This window comes from Rattus rattus, chromosome 4, assembly GCF_011064425.1.
Source record: "Rattus rattus isolate New Zealand chromosome 4, Rrattus_CSIRO_v1, whole genome shotgun sequence".
In the NCBI taxonomy this organism is placed as follows: domain Eukaryota; kingdom Metazoa; phylum Chordata; class Mammalia; order Rodentia; family Muridae; genus Rattus; species Rattus rattus.
Window position 1 is genome coordinate 159155479 of NC_046157.1, and position 16449 is coordinate 159171927.

The 16449-nt window shown below is 47.1% G+C and overlaps 1 protein-coding gene across 4 annotated transcripts in view; it reads left to right on the top strand.

The window, feature by feature from the left end:
• Dis3l2 (DIS3 like 3'-5' exoribonuclease 2) overlaps positions 1–16449 on the top strand; it is a 350417-nt gene that overhangs the window by 313726 nt on the left and 20242 nt on the right. For all 4 annotated transcript variants that reach the window (XM_032901537.1, XM_032901540.1, XM_032901539.1 and 1 more), the window contains one exon: positions 7165–7244. In XM_032901537.1, the coding sequence (XP_032757428.1) occupies positions 7165–7244 (80 nt within the window). The remainder of the gene's footprint in view (positions 1–7164; positions 7245–16449) is intronic.

Genomic DNA, 16449 nt, shown 5'->3' on the forward strand with positions numbered 1-16449 from the left:
GCCCCCAGGGAAGAAGGTGGGCTGACCTGGAGCAGTCCTAGCCACGCTCAACTTTCACCACTGGCCTGTCTTTACATCCTTGTGAGGGAGCCCTGAGCTGGGCTTCCAAATCGCCTGCTCAGACCATCCCTCTAACTTGCCAGCACCTTCCCGGCCCACGCAGAGGCACTGGTGCCCATGGGAAGTCATTTTGCATCTGTTGCAGACAAGACAGGGAATTCTTTTATTTTTTTTTTTAAATAATTACTTATCGTTGTTAGTGTGTATGTATGCACACACACACATGCACAAACTTACCAATGCAAAGGGAACAACTTGTGGGAGTCAGTTCTTTCCTTTCACCTGGTGGATTCCCAGGACTGAACTCAGATCACCAGGCTGCAAGCAAGCCCCTCACCGACACAGCCTTCTCACCACCTGTATAGTTTCTCAACTTTTGCCCAAACTCAGTCTAGTAGTTTTTAAAAGCACCAGAAGCTCTGAGCTTCCTTACTCAATGGGGTTTAAGAACCAGCTGCCTGGGCATAATCTTCTCCAGGGTGGGCCATTTGGGCAGGCCAGCTGTGTACCTGAGCTGTGCAAGACTGGCTTGCTCATTGGCCCAAGGGACGCCTGGCATGCACACTGACCACCCCTTCCAGTTTCATTCACCCTTTGTTGCTTATTCGTATGAATGCCCTTGGACCCACTGACTTTACTGGGCTGAGATCCAGGGTAAGGCCACGTGCCTTTTACTCATCATAGAAAACAACTATATGGCCGCCTAGCCTCCTGCTTAGCTTGGACATTCATTCTTTTCCTAAGGTTTTGCTCCCAATGTGGTGGAATCTGAGACCCAAAAGGAAGCCCTTTATGTCCTCAGCCAACTAGTCTTGTGGTTCCTGGGAGGGGACACTGCTGGTCTCCCTTGCCACTACACTTAAAACCCAAGAGGTTCAGTAACCCCAGCAGAGCTTACACCCCACCTTTCCAAAATCCGTGGAAAGTTTCTTATCCTCTTTCAAGGGTCTAGCCTTTAACTCAGCCTTAGTCCTGTGGCCAGATACCTTGTTCACCCTCATTAGGCTTGGACAGCAGAGGGTCCCACAGCCTGCTCTCCTGTGTGGTCTCAGCCTAAGTTTCTAGAAATAAAAAACTTTAATATTCATATTCTCTCTCTCTCTCTCTCTCTCTCTCTCTCTCTCTCTCTCCCCTCTTCCTTCCTTTTCTCCTTCTTTCCTCCTTCCTTTTCTCCCTCCCAACTTCTTTCCTCCTTGCTTCCTGTCTTCTTTTATTTCTTCTTGTGAGTCAGAGTCTCTTCACATACACCAGGCTGGCCTCAGATTCACAGAGACCTGCCTGTCTCTGCTTCCCGGGTGCTGGGATTAAAGGTATGCACCATCACACTTAGCAGCTCTTCTGTTTTCTGTCTAAAGAAGACCTGTTTGTCCTTTGTCAATCTGAGAGCCTTGCCTCTCCCTAAATCCCTTTGAAAACTTTATCCTTGTGGCAGTGGCCTAGAGCACAGCCTTGTGAATGCCTGGAGACCTCCACCTCCTCCACCTCACTCAGTATCAGGGATGTTATGCAGCTAGAAAGTGTCCACCGAGGAAGCCCCTCCCTTTGAGAGGACTGACTAGCAATCAGTGCTTCTGTTCCCTATAGCAGATGTGGCCAAAGTGGCTACTGTTCCTGCAGGCTGACTTCCCACTGAGGGAGGCCCTGCAGGGCTTCATTATGTGCCCCAGGCTGGCACAGAGGGCAGCAAGTAGGACTCTGTTCTGGCTAGGATTGTACTAGGAGGTGTCTGGGAAATACTATTGCTCTTCGGGGCGCTGACGAGAGGAGCACTCCCTTGCTTCCCTGGGGATTTGGGCCCCTAATTTCAGTAGAGCTGGTCTTTGTTGAGTGTCTCTGCCTGCATGTCCTCTGTTATAGATGTTTTGGTCTACTTGCTTTCTAGCTGGAGGTACTGATACAGTGCACTGGCCTTTATACTCATTGTACACACTCCCCTAGCTTGTGGGCCTCAGCTGGGTCACACATCCCTTCCTGAGCCTGTTCCTAGGACAGCACACTGCCCGCATGGATGTCTACTCAACAGCTGAAAGGATGGGCCCCCCTTAGATCCCTCCATCCCTGTCAGGTCCAGTCTGCCTCTAGAGATTGGGTCTGCTTTTCCCTGCAGCCCTAGATGGCACATCATTAGAAAGAACTGTCATTAGAAAGTACTGCCTCTGTGTCCGCTACAGGGATCAGTGTGTTCATTCATTCATATTGAACTTTGTACTTGTAGGCAACTACATGCCTGTAGACATGCCTAATGGTGTGGCTTCTCTGAGAAACAGCATATCACCATCCTGGGTGGATTTTAGAACTTCTTAGAGGATCGTGCCAACTTTGTCCCATCCCTACCTCTCTACTCCTTGGCTTTTCTTTGATATACTAATTATCTGTCCATCCTAAAGTCACACACAGTCTGCTGTCTGACCACAGCTCCTGACCCTCCCTCTAGTCCATAAATACCTAGGAAGCCAGTACAGCCAGGTGCTTACTATGAAGACTTCAGTCCTGCTGCTTACTGGTCAGTATGGGCCTTATACATACCAGATCTTTCAAACACAGTGTAGAGTGAGAATCTAATAAGATCACTTAAAGGATGCTGAGAGCAGATGTACTTCATAAATATTAGTTTCCTACAGAACATCTGTCACTCAGACCCTCTGCTTTCTCTCAGTTGGGCTTCATTTCTCTTTCATGTCCATCAGCACTTAGGTTCCCTGGCCTGTCTGGATCCATCTGTTGCCGTATCATGTTGCCCTCCCTTGCCCATTATTCATCCCTCAAACCTTTCTGGAAAGATCCAGCTTTGGACCAAGTTGGCTTTCTTCTTCACACTACTGTCAAGGTTGCAGAAGGTTGTTCACTGATCCTAGCTACTGAGTGCTCCCCAGCAGTCCTCCTGCATGGCCCCATCTAGGTCTTTGTCTTGTCCTCCAAAGCAGTAGCCACAGCCTTCATCCTTCCTCAAACTTCTAGTCCCCTCACCAAATTCCTCATTCTTTGCAGATAATTTGACTTCCTAGTTCTCAGGAGGAAAGACAAAAAACAGAAGCCATGCTAAAATGTGCTAAACCCTCCTTGCCTGGTCTAAACCCTCCTTGCCTGGTCTACAGATCTGTCTGTGTCCCTGTTCACCCCTCCATCTTCTGCAGTAGAGAAGATCTTCTGTTGTGTGTTAGATTCCAGTCCCTAGCCATCTCAGAAACAACACTCTTTATTTCCATCTCTTGTGTCTCTAGTCACTTCTTCTTTAAAATGTCACCACTTAGATACACTCCCTTCAATCCCTCACTTACCATGCTGTCCCACTGTAGTTTCTGTTGTCTCTTCCCTACAGCCATCTAAAGCCACTTATAACCTCTGTTTCCTTGCCTTCTCACTTTTCAACTGTCTCCTACTCACCTCTGCTCCCACTACTACTCCCCTGCAGCCCGCTCTGCCAGATCCAGTGGGGTCCGTGTTTGGGACACACATTCCTCTCCTATGTGGCATTTTAGGAGGGTGTAACAAACTGGCTTGGCTTTTCCTTCCTTAAGACATATTTATTTCCCCTTAGCTTCTTCAAGATATAAATGAAGACCCACTGCTACCCTTCTTGGTCTCTGCTCCCAGCTCTCTCCTGCAAGTGTTCTTTGGACTCTGCTAGGATCTGCTGCCTTTCACATACCTCTCAAGATGGTCTCACCCCCTGCAGCAAGCTCTCATCTTGCCAGATGAAGCCCACACATGCACTTGGAAACCTCAGGACTGTACATACAGCAGCCTTCTGGCCATCCCCACCAGAAACAAAGAAATAAGTTTCAAATAGGACCCAAACTCACCTCCCAAGCTTACCATCCCGCATCGCCTGTGGGAGTAGCCTCACCATCTGGCCCAGTGTCTGAGGCAGAGACTCTGTAACCATGTTTGTGACACCTCCCTTCCTCCTTCATATCCAGACCAGCAAAATTCCATAATATTAGCAATGGGTAAGGAGTGTGAGTTTGCCTTACAACTCTGGTTCTATTGTGCTGTGGACACATTCCTTAAGGATTTGTTTGCGTGTATACATATGTGTTTGTGTATATGTTGGTGTATGTGTACATGTAGATATTCTTGTATGTGGAAGTCAAACAGCCTCGTAGTTCCTCAGGTGTTGTCCATTTGCTGCTGCTGCTGCTGTTGTTGTTGTTGTTGTTGTTGTTGTTGTTGTTGTCGTCTCTTACTGTTCTGGGTTCAAGAAAGCTCGACTGGCTGGCTATTGAGTCCCAGGATCTGCTTATTGCTGCCTCCCCAACACTATTACAGGCATGCTCACAGATGCCTAAGTTTTAAAAACATGGATTTTGGGAATCAAACTCAGGTCCTTCTGCTTATATGGCAAGTACTTTACCAACTAAGCTATCTCCTTAACCTCTCTCAACTGAGCTATCTCCATAGGCACACATACCCCTCCCTCAACAGGATCTCAGTATGTAGCTCAGGTTGTCCTTAAAACTATGACCCTTCTGATTCAGAATCCTGAGTGCAGAGACTATGGGTGTTCATTACTGAGCCCAGCTAAATTCTTAATCTTTATCAACTCCAAGCTTCTTCTCTATTAAAGGAAATTATAACACCTAATTCAAGTGTCATCAAATGTACACCGAGTGAAGAAGGGGGACATTTCTTTTTGACACAGAATCTGAGTAAGTGGCCTGGGATGATCCTGAATTTCAGTCCTGCTGCCTCAGCATCCCAAGTGCTATAACCAAAGGCACGTACAACCATATCTATCTACACATGTCCTAAGTATACAAAGTCATGGCCTTGTGTTGACATTTCTGTACATATGTACTTATACTCGATGATCACCCCCTGAGCTTTCCAAAAGAGAAGCGCCTCTCCTCTCAAGTCTCTTTTTCTAGATCCCATGCCTGAGACCGAATATATTTGTCTGTCTACATCCAGCTTATTTCACTTAATATCCATTTCCCTTCAAATGACAATTTTGTATTCTTGTTCCTTTTTCCATTTTCCACATGTGTGTGGGTATATGTGGGTGGGCATGTGCAGGTGGAGGCTTGGGACTCATCCTCATTTGCTTTTCCACCTTTTTCTTTGAGGTACAGTCTCCCATCAAAACCCAGTGCTCACTGACACAGTGAGTCTTTCAAGCCAGCTTGCTCTGGAGATCCCCTCTCTCCTCTCCAGGATTAGAATTACTGGCCTCGATGTGAGCTCTAGGGATCCAACTCTGGTCATCACACTTAAGCAGAAAGTGCTTTAACCAGTTCTCATTCTTTTTTGTGGATGAATCAAACTCCACTATGTGTATGTACCACGGTTTCTGTATCCATTCTTCTCTTGATGGGCATCTAGGCTGGTTCTATAGAAGTGCTGTGAAGACTGCTTCGGTACAGATGTCTGTGTTGTGCTGATCTTGACTCCCTTCAGACAGATGTCCAGAGGTGGTAGAACTGGATCATAGGATAGTGCTATTTCCTTCCTTCCTTCCTTCTTTCCTTCCTTCCTTCCTTTCTTCTTTCCTTCCTTTCTTCCTTCCTTTCTTTCTTTCTTTCATTGGAAAAGCCTCTACACTGATTTCCATAGTAGTTGAACTAAATTCTTTTTTATTTAACTGGAATAGAGGCCTGGTTAGAGCCAAGGTATACTCTGTAAGAAAAGCAAGCCTTTGACTCCAGTGAGGTTCCTGGCTTTGTTGTGGTAAAGAAGCATTCGTTTCTAGTTTGAATGTTCATCTGGGTCAGTAAGAGGACAGACCATTCCCAAGAGTGTGCTTTGCTCTGAGGGAGAGAAAAATTGTTCAGTATCTAGTGGTGCAAATCATTAACTGTATTAACAACCCTACAGGAAAAAAAATCATAATAATGTATCCCCCTAATATGTAGTTAATGTAGCTAATTTTCCCTGGTGACTTAAAAGCCCAGGGAATTTTTAGAGATGGTAATTGACTCCACATAGGAAATACTCAAGCTTCCTGAGCCCTGGGCTCTAGCAGACAGACAGTAAACCTGCCTGAGCCCTGAGAAAGCTCTGTATTCACCTGAGATCTTCTTGCCAGAGTCCCAAAAGAAGCCAGGACTCAGCCAGTTCCTGTTTTGTCTTCACTAATGGGATCTCCAAGTCAGTACACTCCTAACCAAATTTCAGACTCCCTTCTTTCCATCAGTGTGATATTTACCTAATCAGTTGTTCAAATCAAAACCATGAACTTCCATTCTCCTTTCTGTCTCCATATTCATCAGTGGTTGACTCCACTTCTAAAACTCGCTCCATTTAGATCTCCCAAGTGTCCATTTCTCTCCATCTTGCCTTCCTATCCTCTGGTCCCCATTCCCATTCCCTCAGCCTCAGGAACAGACCTATGTAGGCTCCCATTTCTCTCCTCCTCCTGCAGATGGCACAGTAGCCAGCTAGAGGGTCTTCCCAAACACAACTGTGGTGACATCATCCACCCCTCTTAGAGCAGATTAGGAGCCTTCCTTTGTAGTTAAGGCAAAGATCAAAGAGTTCAGTATAGCCAAGAGTGTTGTGCATATTTTGCCTGGCCTTTTCTCCTGTCAGTACCCACTGATCCTTGTAGCTATTGGACCGAGCTTCTAGCCATCCTTGAGTTCCTGCAGCTCCTGATCAGGACCTGTGTACATGCTGTGACTTCTGCATAGGACAACTGTTCCTTCACCTGTGGTCTAGTCACCCCTCCTTCCCACAGCCCTGTTCTGTCTAGGCCAGCTTGTTTGCTTTTCTAGACACATGGTAAGTTATATTTTGCCACCCCCCATAAAGGTTCCAGGAACTCTCTTCAGTTCAAACTCCTGCATATACCTGGATGTTCCTTAGAATAGAGGTTCGCTCTTGTGATAGCAGGCTCCATGAAAGTGACTCCTTTGCTGTAATGTTCCACATGTTCTGCTAGCTCAGAGGCAGGTATAAAATGTTTCGTGAGTACTGATTACATGGCCAGTGCGTAAGATGCTCCTGGTGACAGTACCTGTGGGTGGCAGAGCTCCAGTGATATATGGCTCTCCCACAGTGAGAGGCCGAAGTTTGCACAGCACATCCATTGGAGGGAGCAGATTGGTTTGATTTCTCCATTCCATTGAGTCAAAACTCACTTGTTTTTCTTTCCTCTTTGTTTAGCTGAAGCTTGCTTTCACTCTGGACCATGAGACTGGATTGCCTCAAGGATGTCATATCTATGAGTACCGAGACAGCAACAAGTAAGCCATTCACTGTGTGGAAAGCACCACCTACATGCTGAGCAGCTGTGGCAGGCTTTCTGGCTCAGGCTTCCCTTACAGGAAGGAAGTGCTCAACATTTTTGCTACCATGTGAGAAAATGTCTAGCGTGCACACACACACACACACACACACACACACACACACACACACACACACAAAATACACACCCCCAGTCTCTTTTGCCCTTAAATGTAATAGAAAGGAACTTGCATAGAGGGCTGGGGCAGTGGCTCAAAGCATGTACTGTGAATGTGTAAGGACCTGAGTTTGTAAGGACCCATGAACCTCCATAAAGCCAAATTCAATAGCAGAAGCCTATAACCCCAGTATTCCTACGGTGAAACGTGAGGAAGAGAGAAGAGAGTCCTTGAAGTGCAGGCAGATAGCCTGGTGCACAGAAAGTCCCTGTGTCAAACACTGTGGAAGGCGAGAACCAACATTGCAGTTATCGTCTGAGTCTACATTTCTTCATGGCACACACTCATGAAGACTTACACACAGAAATGTGTGTGTATCACACCATACATATACATACACAATCATACACACATGCGTGGGAGTTGGTGATGAGTAAGAGGCATGTTTGGAAACAAACCTTTCCTTTTCAGGCTCCAGCCTCCTCCCCACCTCAGTGTTCATCCCTTGTCTGTTTATCTGAGTCAGCTGTGACTTTGGCTTTGGTTATGGTTCTGTAGACACCGCTGCCATACTTACTGCTTCTGTAGTGATCATGGGGCTTGTGTAGTTAGGAGGTGTACACAGATGCAAAGTGGTATAGCCGGGTTAGAAAATGGCCCCGGCATAATTTTAAAGTACCATCCTCTTCTTCAAAGGCCCTGATTCTCTGAGTGTGTTTTGTTAGTGAGACAGGGACAATGGTGGTGAGTGAGGCAGAGGGAATATGCCATGATGGTGGTGGTAGTGGTGGTGATGGTGGTGGTGGTAGTGGTAGTGGTGGTGGTGGTGGTGATGATGGTGGTGGTGCTAGTGGTAGTGGTGGTGGTGGTGATGATGGCGGTGGTAGTGATGATGGCAGCTCACATATAGGCACCTGCTCTGCGTTAGACTATTAGACTCCTATGGACCACCATGAGCAATTCCTAAGTAACCCTCATCAAAGCCTGAGGAGTGCACTTTCATGACCATTGCACTGAAGAAGCTGAGAGCTAGGGAACTCTGCCAGCTCACTCCAAGGAACTTACACACACAGTCAACTCTCACATGTCTACACTGGAGAAAGACGAGGTGGAAGAGAGTTGTTACCACTCTGGGAAACAATCCTCAATAACCAGTAGGCCCAGCTGGGACTTGAGAACGTGTGTTCTGGTGTCATCATATAACTCTCCAAACTATGGGCACCTGCCAGCAGAGCCGCCATTACCTCCCAGAAGTACAGACTGTGTCGTCATCAGGAACTTACTGCTCGGATGTGAGTAGAAGACAGGCCAGTGGGTACCCTTGTGACGACGTCTGTACACAGATACCTTCTGGGTGTCATTGTAATATCTGTATCTTGGGCAACACTAATTCCTACTGCATGAACCATGGGGAAGGTCAGCCAGTCATCCCCCAGTGCTTCTAAAGCCATTGTGTCAGAAATACCATCTTGGTTTCTTATTGTGGTCAGGTCAGCAGCAAATTCGATCTGGGATTCTCTGAAGCCAAGGACAAGATGGGAGTACTGATCAGATTCCTGGGTGGCCGGGCAAGCTTTCTTAGAGAGTAAGCGCACTCCCATAAACAGTGCAGCACACCGTCCTGCTTCCCTCTCCTTGCTCTGCAGTGCTCTCCACGCCTTGGCTCTCACTCTTGACCTTCAACTGCTTGTCAGGATGCGTTACTTATTGTTAGTCCTCTGCAGAACCCTCTTGCCTTTTATCCACCAGCCAGCCTCACAGGCCTACACTGACCTTCCAGAGCTTCCCAGTGATACAGGTCATCCTGGTATATTTGAGTTATTGGAACAGCTGTTTGTCCACAGACCCTATCCATGCCCACATATACTTAGTGGCCTTTCTGTCCACTACTTACCAGGAGACTGGCAGAGCTGCCATAAGCCTCTATACAAACCTGGTCACTGGAAGGAATGGAGCATCTGGGTGGGACTCACAGCTGCACTTACTTTTGAGTCACTTCAGCCAGTCTATGGGAAGCCTCAGGCCAATGCCCTTTGGAGGCAACTCCCCCTCATTAGGGCCTAGCCTATGTCTGGGCTCCACACATATGGGGTAACTGCTAGATGACTCAAGGCATGGATGGCAGCAGGGGGAGGGCTCCAAGACAGCTGCAGCATCAGAACTGAGCAGCCACTTCTGGGGCTATGGCAGGGGATCCAGTGTACCTTTCCCTGTGTACCACCCTCAGTGGGGAGAGCAAAGGATTCTGGACCAAGTCCCATGTTTAATTAATTCATCCCTCCCTGTCTGCTTAGTTCTTCTTCTTTTCCTTCCCCCCTGAATAAGCAAATGGAATATTTCCCAGCAGCCCCTGACAACGTCAAACCAGCATCAGCACTTCCCAGGACTTTGGAAATGTCACTTTCTGTCTGTGCTTAGAGCTGTTGCCAGTTCTACAGGCTAACTGCAGTGTTCCCTAAGAGCCATTCCTGACAGAGGATAAGCACCTCCAGGCATCCCACAAATGCAGACGCTGCCAGGTCAGAGTAAGAATGACTTTCTTCTTCCTTGTAAAGTCCCAGGTTAGGAGAAAGAGAAGCTGAATCTCCTGGAGATAGGAAGGCTTGTGGAGCTGGGGGTAGCAGACGTAGAAGTGCCAGGAGTGACCTCATGGGAACAGCTGCAGCTGGAGCATGCATGCAGGACTCAGCCACTCACAGTGTGGATGTGGGCTTCTGTGGCCCTCACAGCAGGTGGGGTGTGGTATCTCTACGACACCAACACCCCCGCTTTCAGGGTCGAGCTCTAGGATGATGTCTCCTCACTGCCTATCACACAGGTGTACCCTTGGCTCTTCCTGTCCTTGTTCCCTAGCATGAGACCAATAGCAGCAACCAGAATATGCTGGGTACCAAAATACAGTGTTTGATTCCACTTGCTTGCCCTCACATGTTCTCACTTCACAGAAAGGGGCACCTGTGATCTGAGAGATACCCTGCCCAAGGTATCTAAGAAGCAGAGCAGGCAAACAAGCTTCTCCCAGGGTGCTGCTTCCTCTTTGAGGTGCACAGCAGGCATGGGCCCAGCGTGTGGGTCTATAGAGACCTGGTACTAAGTTGCCTAGGGATCTGGGGCAGGGAAGTCAGCAGGACTAGGGTAGCTGCTACCACATCATGGCTTACGGTGCCTTCATGTATTACGTGTGGCACCTTCACAGTTGCTGTCTATACACATGTAATCTGTGTACAGATGACCAAGATATTTATTAGGGAGCTAAGTCAGCATCACTTTCCAAGATTTACTGGGAGAACCAGGGAAAATAGGGCTGAAGAGAAGAAGTTACCAGAGGTTTCCCATACTGCCACGCTGGCCCTTGGCTGTTCAGACACTGTTCCCCTTCTCAGGCCAGAACTGTTTAAAGCAAGGAAACATGAAAGCCAGAAAAATGAGCTTATTGTGCTAGCCACAGACCTGCCACAGACCCCTCAGTGCATGCATATACATGGAACAGCATGGTCCGTGTTCCAGCATGCAGAATGACATAGGCATTATACTGTTTTCTTCTGTGGCACACACTAGAAAATAAATTTATACAATAAACTCACTTTGTAAAACTTACTTTGAAACCACTAGTGCAGAGAGAAAAGCTACAGACCCTAAGTCTGTAGCCATTGTCTCCTAGTCATTATTCTGCTGCTGTGCTGAGACACCATGACTAAAGCAATTCTTACAAAAGAAAGCATTTTACTGGGGCTCAATTACAGTTTCAGAGGTTAATTCGTTATCATCATGGCAGGGAGCATAGCAGCGTGCAGGTAGGCCTGGCGCAGAAGCAGTAGCTGAGAGTTACCCCTTGATCCATGGGCAGGAGGGAGGGAGGGAGAGGGAGAGGGGAGGGAGGGAGGAGAGGAGAGGAGAGGAGAGAGGAGAGAGAGAGAGAGAGAGAGAGAGAGAGAGAGAGAGGTGGTGTGGGCTTTTGAAACTTCAAAGTCCATCCTTAGAGACACACCTAACTCACAAGGCCACAGCTCCTGCCCTTTCCAAACAGTTCATCAGCTGGGGACTAAACATGCGAGTATAAGAGCCTATGGCAGCCATTTTCATTTACCCCATTGCAGTGTTAGCAAGTGAGCGTGGCTGGGTGTGATGATGCCATAAGCCTAGAAGAGGTAAGTGGGGGGACCAAAAGTTAGGGTCTTTCTTGGCTACAATTGAGTTTGAGAGCAACCTAGACTTCAGGAGACCCTCTTTCAAAAAGACAAAACAGAAAGAAAAAGAAAATGAACACAAACACACTGAGGTCAGGAAATAGACTGTTAGAGCTCCCTAAACACATACATACTCCATCCATCCCCCATTCAGAACCTTCCTCTCTCCTCCAAATGGAATCAGTCAGCAAGTCCTAATTTTCCTCCAAGTATTACATTAATGAGAAGCCATTGTTGTATATGGTTGTGCTCCCTTCATTTTCATTGCTGCAGAGCTTTCCCTTGAAAAGTTGAAGGTAGAGCACGTACCTGGCATGCAGAAGGCCCCAATTCCTTGAGAATTTCATATACTATATTTTGATCATATCCACCCCAGTTTCTCCTCCTAAGTCCTCCTAGATCCTTCCTCCCTACTTCCCCCAGCTTCTTGTCATTGTCATTGTTTCTTCCTCTCCCTCCCTCCTCTTCCTCCTCTTCCCTCTTCCTCTTCCTTCTTCTTCCTCCTCCTCCTTCCTCCTCTTCCCTCTTCCTCTTCCTTCTTCTTCCTCCCCCTCCTTCCTCCTCCTCCTTTCTCCTCCTCTTTCATAATGCATTGACTCTAATTTGTGTTGTCCATATACTTCTAGGTATGAATTGACTTGCCAAGAGCTACACCCCTAGATAAAACTGACTAATTTCTATCCCAGAAGCTTCCAGCTGTTCATAGGTCCTCAGCTAAGGTTGAGGCTCACAAACTCTTCCCCACTCCATGACAGAATGTTGCCTAGACTTGATCTAGTGCAGGTCTTATGCACAACATGGCTGCTGTGAGACCCTGAATGCAGCATCCTGTCATGGCCAAAAGATGCTGTTTCTCCCCGGTCCTCCCTGACCTCTGTTCTTTCTGAGATAGTACCTGAGCTTTGGAGGTGGGCATGATATGGAGGCCCCACTTGTGGCTGGGCACTCCAGCCATCACCGTCTACTGTGCACAAATAGTTCTTTAAGAGCTGCACAAACTTATGGGTAGAAAGACACAGACTTAGAGAGCAGTTAGACTGTGTCCTTTTAGCAAAATAGTAACAGTAGCTCTGTCCCTGGGTTCTGTGAGCTCCCCAGCCAAGAGTTCTTGGCTAGATTTACAATACCAGGTGTGTGTTGCCTCCTGTAAAGTGGGCTTAAGTTGAGCCAGTGTGTGACTGGCTACCTCATAATATTTGCAGCACTCTGCACCTGTGGGCATAGCTTACCACCCTGCTCACTGTTGCAGCTCACAGGGCTCACAGCTGAGTAATGGTACTGAGGACTCCCACAGCAGCCTGCAGGCATCTTTCAGGACGATGAAGGTTAAACAGCAGGGAGGAAGCTGCTTAGTACCAACTTGATTTCTCCATGTCCTGTGACAAGTATGTGTGGTATCTTAAGCAATAGAGTCTTCTCATCAAGTTCTAGTACGCAGGCAAACTATGAAAGGCTTTTAGAGTCAGGTATAATGTAGTCCCAGCATTTAAGAGGTGGATGCAGGAGGATCAAGAGTTTAAGGTTATCCTTGGCTACATAGTGAAATTTCAGCCATCTTGAGCTACTCAGACTCTTGTCAAAAAAAACCCAATTATCTACTCTTCATTAATCTAATCAGCATTTTGATTGTTTCTGTGTTGAAATTATTATAGATAAGTCTGTTTATATATGCTTTTGCGTGCACATGCATATATTCTGTTTGAGTGTAGACCTAGGAATAAAACTGTTCATCCTATATAATTGCACTTATCAAGTGACAAGAGTTCAGGCCTTTTCAAAACTTCTGCCTGATTTTCTAGGTTTTCTCCTTGGTGTGTTTTTCTGCCTATTCGGGATGTGAATCCTTTGTTGACTGTGGGTATTATACTTGTCAGCCTAGAGTCAGGCAGTAATGACTAGACACCAGGAGCAGAGCCTAAGGTGCTCCAGCTCTTTACATGGAGGAATAGAGGTAAGCAGCACCACTTTCTGGTTCCTGATCTTTGGCCAACTGGGGACTTCCTAACGCTTTGATCCCTTTGGCTAACTAAGGAAGTGCAACTCTAGAATCAGTGACCTGTGTTCTCCAGCTTTGGGATAGCCACAGATGGAATCATCAATAATCTGTTCTCTGGTTTTTTTAAGTGTCTTTTAGGGACCTAACCTTATAGATGACCCTCCAGCCCTTTCCATGGTTATGTAGACACTCATTCCCTGTGTGGTGTCACTGTACTTAGACCCATACCCTTTAGGGAAACCCATCAGGAGAGTTGAATTCTGGGCCCTGCTTACCATTCCAAGGAATAGTAAAGAAATTCTTAATGAATACGCCACATGAACATGCTGAAGAAACTTGCATGATTCTGCAGTTAAGAGAGATCTGTAAGCCCCAGAGCATTTAATGTTTTTTGATCCTGTGATTGAATAATGAGGGTACAACCCCAAGATCATAAAGGTACCCTAGAGGAGAGCTGCTAACCCACCATACCAGTATGTTTGCTCCTTCCTCCAAATTCCCTATGGCCCTCTCATCTGCCCCACCCCTCCTTTCTCTGATATCCATTGCCAAGATGGTCAAGGATCTCAAGCTAGAGGGACTCCTCCATGCTGCCTGTGTATAGCCCTAGCGGGCTGCATGTAGCTCTCCATGGCCTCATGGATGAGCCACACCAGACTAAGGTCTCTTAAGCTATTCTGTCTCCTGTTGTCTGCTGCCAAATGGTGTCCATCACAACTGAGGTCTGTGTTCTTGGCCAGATACTCAGACTACAGGAAGGACCTACAGCACTTTGTAGTCTCACCTGCCCTGTTTGCAGTTCCTGAGTCCTGGGCAAGATGAACAGAATCATTCTGCAATCACTGAAACAGACACGAAGAGCATAGAGACCCAAACCTAGCAGTCCCTAGAGACTGATGAGAGAGCCAGCCATGGCTCTGAGAACTTTCTCAGTTTTTCCCACACTCCTTGCTTTGCAACCTAAATAACTACCTAAAGATGACCCCAGAGATTTTCCCACAGGACAGAATTCACAGTACCAAGAACTCATACAACTAACTGTTTCTCAGCTTTCACAAAGACCTTACTTACTAAAAATATGCCCTTGGTTGACACAGGGTGGCATTAAATGAATCGAGTTAAATTGTCTCTGCCTAACTCTGCCATTCCCTCTCCTTAACTCCTTAACTAAGGGACGACTGCAGTTCTTCCCTTCTATGGAGCCTCTTGGGACTGCAGCTCCGGTGTAATGTGGAGCCCTCAGTCATTCCCTTTCCTTGTAGCACATGGTGACATGCTCTTATCACAGTGGTGTAGGAGTTAATGGCCATCAGCATTTTCACTGTCTCTGAATCCATACTGGTCACAGCTATACGTTCTCTCAGTTTCCTGGACCTGACCAAGTGCTTCCTTTGCCTTCTCTGGGTACCTGTGCAGGCACACATCTCTCCTGGCAACCTATGCAAACACACCTCTGCACCCAGAGGCACTCCAGAACCAATTTCTATAAGCACATAGTCATCCAGCAGCTTTCAAACCCAAGGAGGCTTGTTCCTCTCTGAGACTTCAGGAAATTCTAGAAGAGGCTGTGATCTTTGGGCCTGTATCCCCAGTGAATGGACAGGCCACACATTGCTGTCCAGTAGACAGTGATCCACAGCCTCTCTCTATCAGGATGCTGGACCAGACACCAGACACATTGAGAAAGTGAGAATGGCAAGTATGCCTGCACTAGACACCCTCCCCAAGCACACAGAGGCCTGTGACAGTCACAGGTTAGCCTCCAGGAAGCAGGCCACAGCAGGCCACAGGACTTCAGGTTGGGTCTGAGCCTGGAGAAAGGTGCCCGTGCCCATCACCTCCAGCAGCTACTTGGCAGGCAACCAGAACACGCTTGGCTCACTCAGCTCTTGGCTGTGCTCTCCATAAGGAAGTGTTTCTAATCTGTCGTCACTGCTACTTCCATGCACTCTGAGGCATTGTGGCTTTTTCTTGGTGGTTGGGCAGGAAGCCTCCAGAGCCTGAAGGAATTGCCATGCTTGATGACAGACAAAGGCTATTGATGGCTATAAATCACTTAGCTGCTGCCCGCCTTATTTAAGGCCAAGAGGACATGTTAACTGTTCTGAGGGTAGGTCTTCCTGTGCTGGGCACCCAACTGGAAAGGGATCTCACAGAGTGACTCAAGCTGTGTCCGCTGAGTTAAGTGGAAGGAAATACCCCACTTAGGCATGGCTTTGCAAAGCCAACCAGCAAAGTCTGACTGAGGTACAAAACACAGATCATTCCATTGACTTGTGGCCCCACCTCACTGGGCATCCTCAAGTGACCCACCTTAAGCACTGCTGGGCCAGGCTCCAAGGTGAGCAAGCCAGAGGATGACTAGCACCACATTGAGGGGGACTGTTCTGACAGAGGCAGATATAGCTTAGCCTTAGATGTGGAGACTGTGCTCTCACCACCCTATCCCTAAAGGGTAGAGCTCTCTGATTCTGTAGCCAGGCCTCCATTCACCTGCAGGGGCTTTTATCTCAAAAGCTGTAACATCTTCATCTGTGTCCTTCTTGTCCCCTATTTCTTCACATAAGACTCTGTGGTCGCCTTCTCCTGCGTGTTTGACCTTAGCTGTGGCGCTTACACAGATGTGTAACATTTGAGCTGTTTAGAATGATAGGAATACACTTGTTCTGTAGACTCTTGTTTTCACTGGGGAGAGAGAGGTCATAGTGTTTGAAGCATCAAAACCTTGTCATATATATATATATATATATATATATATATATATATCTCCTCCTAATGACATTGGCTAGACATAACTGAGGTTTTAATAACTGAGGATTATTCAAAATATTTATGTTATGTAAAAAGGGTGTGGGTGTTCTGC